The following is a 12,192-nucleotide window of genomic DNA, read 5'->3' as shown; positions in this document are numbered from 1 at the left end:
TTGATTTGGGGTGGAGAGTTCTGTAGATGTCTATTAGGTCCACTTTATGTAGAGCTGAGTTCAATTCCTGGATATCCTTGTTAACTTTCTGTCTCGTTGATCTGTCTAATGCTGACAGTGGGGTGTTAAAATCTCCCATTATTATTGTGTGGGAGTTTAAGTCCCTTTGTAGGTCACTGAGGACTTGCTTTATGAATCTGGGTGCTCCTGTGTTGGGTGCATATATATTTAGGATAGTTAGCTCTTCTTGTTGAATTGATCCCTTTACCATTATATAATGGCCTTCTTTGTCTCTTTTGATCTTTGTTGGTTTAAAGTCTATTTTATCAGAGACTAGGATTGCAACCCCTGCCTTTTTTTGTTTTCCAGTTGCTTGATAGATCTTCCTCCATCCCTTTATTTTGAGTCTATGTGTGTCTCTGCACGTGAGATGGGTTTCCTGAATACAGCACACTGATGGGTCCTGACTCCTTATCCAGTTTGCCAGTCTGTATCTTTTGATTGGAGCATTTAGCCCATTTACATTTAACGTGAATATTGTTATGTGTGAATCTGATCCTGTCATTATGATGTTAGTTGGTTATTTTGCTCGTTAGTTGCTATAGTTTCTTCCTAGCCTCGATGGTCTTTACAATTTGGCATGTTTTTGCAGGGGCTGGTACCGGTTGTTCCTTTCCATGTTTAGTGCTTCCTTCAGGAGCTCTTTTAGGGCAGGCCTGGTGGTGACAAAATCACTCAGCGTTTGCTTGTCTGTAAAGTATTTTATTTCTCCTTCACTTATGAAGCTTAGTTTGGTGGGATAGGAAATTCTGGGTTGAAAATTCTTTTCTTTAAGAATGGTGAATATCGGCCCCCACTCTCTTCTGGCTTGTAGAGTTTCTGCTGAGAGATCAGCTGTTAGTCTGATGGGCTTCCCTTTGTGGGTAACCCGACCTTTCTCTCTGGCTGCCCTTAACATTTTTTCCTTCATTTCAACTTTGGTGAATCTGACAATTATGTGTCTTGGAGTTGCCCTTCTCGAGGAGTATCTTTGTGGCGTTCTCTGTATTTCCTGAATCTGAATGCTGGCCTGCCTTGCTAGATTGGGGAAGTTCTCCTGGATAATATCTTGCGGAGTGTTTTCCAACTTGGTTCCATTCTCCCCATCATTTTCAGGTACACCAATCAGACGTAGGTTTGGTCTTTTCACATAGTCCCAAATTTCTTGGAGGCTTTGTTCATTTCTTTTTATTCTTTTTTCTCTAAACTTCCCTTCTCTCTTCATTTCATTCATTTCATCTTCTATCAGCGATACCCTTTCTTCCAGTTGATCGCATCTGCTACTGAGGCTTCTGCATTCTTCGCGTAGTTCTCGAAACTTGGCTTTCAGCTCCATCATCTCCTTAAACCCTTCTCTCCATTGGTTATTCTAGTTATCCATTCTTCTAATTTTTTTTCAAAGTTTTTAACTTCTTTGCTATTGTTTTGAATTTCCTCTCGTAGCTCAGAGTAGTTTGATCGTCTGAAGCCTTCTTCTCTCAACTCATCAAAGTCATCCTCCATCCAGCTTTGTTCCGTTGCTGGTGAGGAACTGCGTTCCTTTGGAGGAGGAGAGGTGCTCTGTTTTTTAGAGTTTCCAGTTTTTTTGGTCTGTTTTTTCCCCATCTTTGTGGTTTTGTCTACTTTTTGTCTTCGATGATGGTGATGTACAGATGGGTTTTTGGTGTGGATGTCCTTTCTGTTTGTTAATTTTCCTTCTACCAGACAAGACCCTCAGCTGCAGGTCTGTTGGAGTTTACTAGAGGTCCACTCCAGACCCTGTTTGGCTGGGTGTCAGCACCGGTGGCTGCAGAACAGCGGATTTTCGTGAGACCACAAATTCAGCTGTCTGACAGTTCCTCTGAAAGTTTTGTCTCAGAGGAGTACCCGGTTGAATGAGGTGTCAGTCTGTCCCTACTGGGGGGTTGCCTCCCAGTTAGGCTGCTCAGGGGTGAGGGACCCACTTTAGGAGGCAGTCTGTCCGTTCTCAGATCTCCAGCTGCGTGCTGGGAGAACCACTACTCTCTTCAAAGCTGTCAGTCAGACAGGGACATTTAAGGCTGTGGAGGTTCTCGCTGAGTTTTTGGTTGTCTGTGCCCTGCCCCCAGAGGTGGAGCCTACAGAGGCAGGCAGGCCTCCTTGAGCTGTGGTGGGCTCCACCCAGTTCGAGCTTCCTGGCTGCTTTGTTTACCTAAGCAAGCCTGGGCAATGGCGGGCGCCCCTCCCCCAGCCTTGCTGCCGCCTTGCAGCGTGATCTCAGACTGCTGTGCTAGCAATCAGCAAGACTCTGTGGGCATAGGACCCTCCGAGGCAGGTGCGGGACACAATCTCCTAGTGTGCCGTTTTCCAGGCCCGTTGGAAAAGCGCAGTATTAGGACGGGACTGACCCGATATTCCAGGTGCCGTCTGTTTCCCCTTTCTTTGACTAGGAAAGGGAACTCCCTGAGCCCTTGCGCTTCCCGAGTGAGGCAATGCCTCGCCCTGCTTCGGCTCGCGCACAGTGCGCTTCACCGACTGTCCTGAACCCACTGTTAGGCACTCCCTAGTGAGATGAAACCGGTACCTCAAGCAGAAATGCAGAAATCACCCGTCTTCTGTGTCGCTGGGGCTGGGAGCTGGAGACCGGAGCTTTTCCTATTCGGCCATCTTGGCTCGGCTTTTTGGCCACTTCTAAGATGAATCCAGTTTGTTCCCTTCTTTCTAGAAGTAACTGGCTTTAATTAGAAGAAAATTTTGTCTTTTCCAAACTAAACAGAACTCAATGCTACTTTTTCATAGTAAGTCACCAGTCACAAAACAATAACAAATAACAAATGATTGAAATTTGAAAGATTGCGTCAGAGAGCAAACACCAGTTGCTTCAATAATGCGAAACAACTGGTTTGACTGAATTGTTTCCACTAAACTCACTCACCTAAATGGTGGTTATAGAGACATGGTTTTAGACTTGACAGTTTTGTTTTTAGTAATCCAAAGCAAGCATGTATAAATATGAATGTGACTGTTCCTTAAAATCAGGATATTCATATTTTTATTTTTATTGCACTCCTTAAAAGTGGAACCCCATGGAAACACAGAACCACAAAGGTACAAGAGACCTTGGTGGTCATCTAATGCCCAACAACACATTTGTCGTCCATACCAAAGCCACAAGTGCTGTTTCAACATCTACCTGGACACCTCCGATGATGAGGGGTTACTGCAGTATTGGGCACCCCTAACTATTAGAGAGTTCTTCCTTAAACTCAATCAAGTGCTACCTTTTGTGACTTCTACTCTCTCCTGGTTCTACCCTCTGGAATTAATTCAAACTGTCAACATTCTTTTTCATATGACACACCATCCTTGAGTTGTTCAAATGTCTACAACAACAACAGAAAAAAGGTTGCTACCATTGTGGCTCCTTTGCTGCAAGTGACTGTTTATCCCATTTTCCAGAATCTCTTCTATCAAGCTCTTGACCTGTCAGCAGATTTCCCCCAACAAAACCAAGGATATGAATACTTCTCACTATTCCCTCCCTTTCCTTCTTACAGGTGTTTCTTCCAGGAAAAATAAAATAGAATGTCACTGTTCCTTGTGACATATTTTTCTGTGATAGAGGAGAGACTTACTTTTTAACCAGGTTTCAGGGATTTTGACCTTATTTTCACCTTTAGAGTCTTTTTTAAATCTATTTTTTAGATGAAATTCACATAACATATTAACCATTTTAAATGAACAACAATTCACCGTCACAATGTTGTGCAGCCATCCCATCTACCTAATTCCAAACCGTTTTCATCATCCCCAGAAGAATCAGCCTATTCTTAACATAATCTAGTCTTAATTTTCATAACAGCAGTCTTCCTTTGGTCCTCTGACTTTCAAATCATTTAAAAGTCTTTTAAAAATACATGCATGGATGTATTCAGCGTTTTCCAAGGCTAGAGATCTGGGAGACATTTCGGAATAGCTCTTGCCAAGTGGTCTAATTATTTAAACATTTAATTATTTAAACATAGCAAGATAGTTATAGCATGAGTATAATGCCGTGCTTATATTTCAGGCTTCCCACAATTTGCAATTAACTAAAACAATGAATGTCTGTGTCCCCAGCTTGTGAATGTGACCCCGATGGGACCATATCTGGTGGCATTTGTGTGAGCCACTCTGATCCCGCCTTAGGGTCTGTGGCCGGCCAATGCCTTTGTAAGGAGAACGTGGAAGGAGCCAAATGCGACCACTGCAAGCCCAACCACTATGGACTAAGCGCCACCGACCCCCTGGGCTGCCAGCGTAAGTCCATAGTGGGGGGTCGGGGGAGCGTCCATCAACCCCTATGTGGTTGGTTGGTTGGTTGGTTGGTTGGTTTTTGAGATGGAGTCTCACTCTCTTGCCCAGGCTGGAGTACAGTGGCAAAATCTCGGCTCACTCCAACCTCCATCTCCCAGGTTCAAGCAATTCTCCTGCCTCAGCCTCACAAGTAGCTGAGATTACAGGCATCCACCACCATGCCCAGATAATTTTTCTATTTTTAATAGAGATGGGGTTTCACCATGTTGGCCAGGCTGGTTTCAAGCTCCTGACCTCAAGTGATCCACCCACCTTGGCCCCTATGTGTTTTAAAGCTTGGGGCTGTCTCTATCTGCTCTAAAAATTGATGATCCTGAATACCTAAGAATCCTGCCAACCTCTGGGTTTTAAAAAGTAACGTAATGGCCGGGCACGGTGGCTCACGCTTGTAATCCCAGCACTTTGGGAGGCCGAGGCGGGAGGATCACGAGGTCAGGAGATCGAGGCCGTCCTGGCTAACATGGTGAAACCCCATCTCTACTAAAAAATACAAAAAATTAGACGGGCGTGGTGGCGGGCGCCTGTAGTCCCAGCTACTCGGGCGGCTGAGGCAGGAAAATGATGTGAACCCGGGAGGTGGAGCTTGCAGTGAGCCGAGATTGCGCCACTGCACTCCAGCCTGGGTGACAGAGCAAGACTCCGTCTCAAAAAAAAAAAAAGTAACATAATGGTTCCCGTACATTCTAAGCAGTTAGTGGAGAACTTTTCTGTGTGGTTTGTTGGGTTTATCATAAAGGACCAGCAGGGGGCATTCACATTTTCCCCACTGGAACAAACACAGGGAAATGGCAAGAAATTTAACGCCAAGTTGCAAAAGCTTTTTTGGTTTCCACTAGACCTCTCCATAAGAATCCATTAAATTACATTATGCATTTCTGCAAGATTGATGTCATCTTAGGCAATTTTCAAGTGGTGGTTTGTTTGTTTGTTTATTTATGAGACGGAGTCTCGCTCTGTCGCGCAGGCTGCAGTGCAGTGGCGCAATCTTGGTTCCGGGCAACCTCTGCCTCCCAGGTTCAAGCGATTCTCTGCTTCAGCTTCTGGAGTAGTTGGGACTACAGGCGCCCGCCACCACGCCCAGCTAATTTTTTGTGTTTTTAGTAGAGACGGGGTTTCACCGTGTTAGCCAGGATGGTCTCTGTCTCCTGACCTCGTGATGCGCCCACCTCGGCCTCCCAAAGAGCTGGGATTACAGGCGTGAGCCGCCATGCCAGACCTCTTTTTATTTTTTAAATTATGTTTCCCCTTTCTTCTCACACCCCTTCTAATATTGGTCCATATGTTCTCTGATAAAAGAAAAAAATTAAAGAGCTCAGGGAAGGAGGGGAGCAGAAATAGAAAAAAGCCTCAGCAGTTTTCAGAGGCCAAGTGAGCAGACCCTCAGCCATAGGATCACAGAAATTTAGAGCTGCTCCGGGCCTCCATAGAGCTACAGATTCCTCAGAAACCCTGGGTAAATAATTTCTGTTTGGTCACAGCCTCCTGCTCCATATTTTTGCCCATATAAGGAACTGCGGATTATTTGCATGTTTAGAGAACATTGGGCTGAATCTTTCTGTAATAAAATGTTCTTCTTGGGTTTGATGGCAAAATTAAATGTCATGATAATGAATTATATAGTCAAACCAATTTCCCATCATACCTTTCAGCATTCCACATGTTTCTCTGACTGTCTGACTAAACTGATGTCCTCCAAGAACAGGCTGAACATTATTTTGGTGTGTGTGGGTATATACCAGCTTTAAATTTTTTTTTTTTTTCTTTTTTTGAGAGAGAGTCTTGTTTTTGTCATCAAGGCTGGCTTACAGTGGCACAATCATAGCTCACTGCAGCCTTAAACTCCTGGACTCAAGCAACTTTCTCACCTCAGCATCCAAGTAGCTAGAACTACAAGCATGTGCCACCACAGCCATCTAATTTTTTTTTTTAAGAGACGGAATCTCACTACATTGCCTAGGCTGGTCTTGACCTCCTGATCCCAAGCAATCCTTCCACCTCACCTTCCCAAAGTGCTGGGATTCTAGGCATAAGCCACTGTGCCCAGCCCATAACAGCTTTCTTGAATATAATTTACATACCATACAATTCACCCTGTAAACAATTCAATAATTTTTAGTACATTGGAAGTTACATAATCTTCACCACAATCAATTTTATAACATTTTCATCCCCCCACAAAAGAAACCCCTTTTCTGGGTATATACCCAAAATAATTGAAAGCAGAGCTTTGAAGGGATATTTGTATTTCCATGTTTATAGCAACACTAGCCAAAAGGTGGAAGTAACCCAAGTATCCACTGATGGGTGAGTGGATAAACAAAATGTGGTATTTACATACAATGCAATCTTATTCTTCCTTAAAAACGAAAAAAAAATTCTGACACATCCATCAACATGGATGATCCTTAAGAACATTATGCAAAGTAAAAGAAGGCAGTCACAAAAAGACAAAGACTATATAATTCCACTTATATGAGGTACCCAGAGTAGTCAAAATCAGACAGAAAGCAGCATGGTGGTTGCTAGGGCTTAGAGGGGAGAAGGAGTGGGGAGTTATTATATAAAGGGCATAGAGTTTTAGTTTTGTAGGATGAAAAGCGTTCTGGAGCTTGTTTATGCAACGATGTTAATGTACTTAACACAATTGAACTGCCTGCTTAAAATGGTTAAGATGGTACAGTTATTGATGTTTTCAAATTTTATCCATATTGCAGATTACATCGGTCTTTATTTTTTATTGCTGAATAACATACTATTGTACAGAGGTGCCACGTTTATTTATCCATTCATTAGTCAATGGAACATTTGGGTTATTTCCATGAACATTGGTATTTGCTGCAAGTGTATTCCTTGCTCTGGTAGCATGTCTTTTTAGCCTTTGCAACATATGCAGGGCTCAGAAATGTCTACAGGTAGAGAAGAAGAAGGAGGGGGGAATTAAGAGAAAAAGTAACCAAGTACTAAAGGAGAGAAGAGAGAGCGGGATTCCAGATGCATCTGCCAGAGAAGGAGCCACCAGTAATAACCATGATTCCCAGAAACTCCTGCCTCTGAGTCACCAGCCTGGTCAGCATCACTTAGGGTTACTGTGCCAGTACTGCAGCATGTACAACTAGCTACACCTACTTGTCTCCTCCTCCTAATTGCCATCCAGTAAAACTACATAAGGCTCTGGAAGTATCTGACACAGGATTTCCTCTGTGAGGTTATATGCAATACAATAATCACACAGCCAGGCACACAATAAACCTGGCAGGGCAGGCTTCTCTGTGTTCTTGCAGTTATGCTTCTTGCTTTGTGTGAGCTATTAAATACACTCGCAAGAGCAGAGGAATTAAGAATGAGAATAATTGTGTATGCTGTGCTTTCAGCCTGCGACTGTAACCCCCTTGGAAGTCTGCCATTCTTGACCTGTGATGTGGATACAAGCCAATGCTTGTGCCTGTCATACGTCACCGGAGCACACTGCGAAGAATGCACTGTATGTATTTGCCTATAGTTTTCCTTTTATATAGTGATGCAGATTTCTATTGCCATTGCCTAGGTAAGACTTGGTTTTGCTAATCTCTTTCTTGTCCTATTGTATTTTAATACTCCAGTGGTATGAGTGTTTACACTACAGAAATCAGCAAACACTACCTATCAGCCTCCCCTCACCCCTGCATTGAGCTGCCTGTTAAACATTTACCAGCACACCACTGGACTGGACTAAACCGACCCAGGCACAGATGTTATTACGTTTATCCACTGTTTTCCTGAAAATGCCAAGTGGTAGAATAGAAGAACGTTTATCTGCCCATGTTTTGGGCCACCAGAGCTTTCTTCTATCCCTTGTACACAATCCCCTTATCATCCCTACCACTCCGTTCCTAAAAATGTTTTGGATAAGGCCTTATAAAAAACAAACTTAGGTTTAATGTATTTTAGATTCCTGTGGGAAATAAACTCTTGGATTTTTCACAGACTCTACTAAACATACAAGCATGTATCATCTAAAATTAGTAAAATAAAACATATTCACTCCATAAGAAATGCATGATGCAATTGGGGAGTTCAAACCCAACTCTTTTCTTTGTTCTCCAATCTTGGCAGCTCACCACGACACTTTAGAAAGAAAAAAAACACAAAATCTTAACCTAATAAAAGAACAGTGACCTCGATGTGTCTGAAGAAATGTAGCTGAGGAATAAGAAACATATGCCTATGAGGACACGGTTTTGTGCTCATATTTTAAGTCATTTTACTGAAAACAGGATGGGGCAGAGGGGTTGGGGGAAAGAAGCAAGGAAGGAAATATGAAGAAGGGATTCTGGAAGACAAGTCAGAAAATCTGAAAATTGTGCCTTAAAGAGAAAGGTCAGCCATGCCAATCTCCATGACCATAAGTGTGTAACACAAAAAAAGGAGCACAGTTAGTTACAGGATCAACAAATCCTGAAATTATGTGATCGACCAAATCATGTAATTCCAGACAAAGCTTAGGCTCAGGCTGACTTTTTTCACTGGCTGGTTAAATGCTACGTGTGCAGTACAAACTCACTTTTGCTTGCAGGGCAAGCAAGTAAAATAACTGAACAGGGACCCCCCCATGGGGGAACTGTCCATCGTAGCTAAGCCCATGCACCCACTAGGTTCTCCATACCCACATCTCTCTGATGGTGCCCTGGATCTGCCCTGAGGTGGCCAGCATGGCAGCATTCCCTGTCCTAGAGGAAGTTTTCACAACCACATCCTGTGGGAAGCAGTTCCTATCACATCATTTTTTTTTTCTTAAACTGAAGTTTTGGTTTGGGGAAAAACATTAATTAAGTCCTTTGTCGCATTGTGTCCAAAGACATCAATGTTTAATATCTAAAAACATCTTTTTGAGTAAAATCATGCATAAAATTATACCAAGATACAAAAAATATGGATGCTTAACAAGACCATTTCCAAAGAGAATTTCATACCTACTAAAATTTAAGTTTCATCGGAGCATGTTCAATTGAGATTTGTGGGAGGAGAATTTTTTTAGCATTTTATACTAAATATTATAACACTTTGAAAATATTTGTATCTCACCAGCTGTTTATTTTGAACAACGGTCAAGATGTTGCAATGATGGAAAAAGTCTGGAACAACAGAGTTGACTCTCTCACATGGATTCACGTTATTACGCCAAAACAACTGATTGATAAATGCCTATGCTAAAGCGTGATATTCATGTAATATCTCAAAATTAGCTTGAATGATTTCTCTGCCTCCAAGTATTTCAGTATTGTATGGGTAAAATTCCCAGGGATTGTTGTGGTAAGGGAACCTATCAGTTTTTTTGAAAGCAGTTACACGGCCGAGCCTGCTGGCTCATGCCTGTAATCCCAGCACTTTGGGAGGCCGAGGTAGATGGATCAGAGGTCGGGAGTTCAAGACCAGCCTGGCTAACACGGTGAAACCCTGTCTCTACTAAAAATACAAAGATCAGCCGAGCATGGTGGCAGGCGCCTATAATCCCAGCTACTCAGGAGGCTGAGGCAGGAGAATTGCTTCCACCTGGGAGGCGGAGCTTGGCCAAGATCGTACCACTGCACTCCAGTGTGGGCAAAAGAACAAGACTCCGTCTGTGGGGTGGGAAAAATAAAGGCAGTTACACACAGGCTGGCAGAAGAACTTCTATTCCGATAGGACTTATATAACCCAGCTTGAGCATAAACTGATGATGTTAAAGGAATTGTAAGGCTCCCATTGCTTTTCCACTTGACACATTACATGGACAACCTTCCTGTCCCCCTCATTTTTTTTTTTTTTTTTTTTTTGAGACGGAGTCTTGCTCTGTCACCCAGGCTGGAGTGCAGCGGCACGATCTCAGCCCACTGCAGCCTCTGCCTCCCAGGTTCAAGCGATTCTCCTGCCTCAGCCTCCCAAGTAGCTGGGACTACAGGCATGCACCACACCCAGGCAATTTTTATATTTTTAGTAGAGATGGGGTTTCACCATGGTTGGCCAGGCTGGTCTCAGACGCCTGGCCTCAAGTGATCCACCTGCCTCAGCCTCCCAAAATGCTGGGAGTACAGGCAGGAGCCACCGCGCCCAGCCCTGTCTCCTTACTTCAAATCCTGGAGATGGGAGATGTGTCCGTGGAGATCATTAGCCAAGTGCATAGGCCAGGAAGGCTTCTCTGAGATGGTGCAGGCTGTTTGGCTATTTGATGCGTGGCAATTGCATTGTAGTGATTTCAATATTGCACTTCAGAGCAACAGCATCTTCATAACTGGAATCAGCTGAGCCTTTTTTCTCTGTAGGTTGGATACTGGGGCCTGGGAAATCATCTCCATGGGTGTTCTCCCTGTGACTGTGATATTGGAGGTGCTTACTCTAACGTGTAAGTCAAATGAGTAAGTTTTATAGCAATATGCCTTATTTAAACATAAAAGCATGTTTTATTCTGATATGCTCATAGTCATAGGTGAAAAATTTCATTCCATGACAAGCTATGATCTTGAGACATTAACTATAGCCCATTGATTTCTTTCACTTCAAATATTTCCAAGGGTGAGGTAAACAATCCTTCTGCTGGGTATCCTACCACAAGCTGGTGGCATGGGTGCTTGAATACACGTGACCTGCCTAAAACACCAGCTTTTTGCCATGTTGTAAAGAGAGATCCTAATGCCCCCTTTTTGCCAGATTTTAGAGCAGAACCTGGCGGTGGGGTGTCGGGGAAAGTGGCCGCCTGGGCTCCATGGCCCTGGATTCACTATTCAAGACCAGTTATGTTAAACCCATGGCCTTTCTGCATCTGCCCACAGGACTATTGATTGACTGATTCTAAGGATTGCTCCAAACTCAGGAAGCATTAGCCCAGCACCCCTACACCTTCATTTTACACTCACCTACTTTGTATTTTTTCATGATGAATTGCTTTTTCTTCAGGTGCTCACCCAAGAATGGGCAGTGTGAATGCCGCCCACATGTCACTGGCCGTAGCTGCTCTGAACCAGCCCCTGGCTACTTCTTTGCTCCTTTGAATTTCTATCTCTACGAGGCAGAGGAAGCCACAGCACTCCAAGGACTGGCGCCTTTGGTTCGTATTTCATTTACTTTCCCCATAGACTGCGTTTGATGATACGTCAGTAAACACACACAGCACGTACTTGAGATCATGGTTAAGATACCTAGAAAAGAATGCTTTTGCCCAAAGATGCAGATCAGAGTTTATTATAACCTGCAAATGCAGACTATATAAACTCTTGAGAGCAGAGTCTCTGTTTAATTCACCTTTGTATCCCAGGTCTACCACAGGGTCTGGCCCATAAATGTGAATGGATCAAATTATGATGAAACAGACTTTACATTTGCTGTTTCAAGGTATACCCATTAGACAAAATGCATTTATTGAGCATCTACTTCTCCATCTCCCCATGATACTATAAACTATAAAAGGGTGAGATGGATGTGTATAGCATTCATCATTGTTGCACTAGCACCTAGCACAGTGCCTGACACACTGTAGGAACTTTATAGATGTCTGCTAATAAATGTATGACGAAGGTATAGAAGGTTCTCAAGAGTGTGACTCCAGATAGGAATAGGAATATGACAAAGAAAAGGTAATTCAAGGTGAAAGTCTTTAAGGAGAGAAAGCATGTGAAAGTTGATCACAAAGACAGGATTTGGATAGATAAAGAAAACAAGGGGGACTAATTCTAGGTTCCAGGAACCGAGTCATTCCTGGAATCTCTTCCTTATCTGTAAGGACAGATGGGGAGGGATGAAACTGCCCCTTAAGAGGCTTGGAATTTGCTCTTTTACTGACTAGAATCAAGACCATAGCAGGAGATTTTCATTGTCCCTGCTTAGATG

General features: G+C 43.2%; 1 protein-coding gene across 2 annotated transcripts in view; it reads left to right on the top strand.

Annotated features, from left to right (window-relative positions):
* The window catches only part of LAMB4 (laminin subunit beta 4), a 112,740-nt gene that overhangs the window by 36,937 nt on the left and 63,611 nt on the right, over positions 1–12,192 (top strand). For both annotated transcript variants that reach the window (XM_055281411.1, XM_055281412.2), the window contains 4 exons: positions 4,117–4,296; positions 7,725–7,834; positions 10,632–10,711; positions 11,263–11,413. In XM_055281411.1, the coding sequence (XP_055137386.1) occupies positions 4,117–4,296; positions 7,725–7,834; positions 10,632–10,711; positions 11,263–11,413 (521 nt within the window). The remainder of the gene's footprint in view (positions 1–4,116; positions 4,297–7,724; positions 7,835–10,631; positions 10,712–11,262; positions 11,414–12,192) is intronic.

The sequence above is a fragment of the Symphalangus syndactylus genome, chromosome 6 (assembly GCF_028878055.3).
Source record: "Symphalangus syndactylus isolate Jambi chromosome 6, NHGRI_mSymSyn1-v2.1_pri, whole genome shotgun sequence".
Lineage (NCBI taxonomy): Eukaryota > Metazoa > Chordata > Mammalia > Primates > Hylobatidae > Symphalangus > Symphalangus syndactylus.
This window is presented reverse-complemented; position numbering and strand designations above follow the sequence as displayed.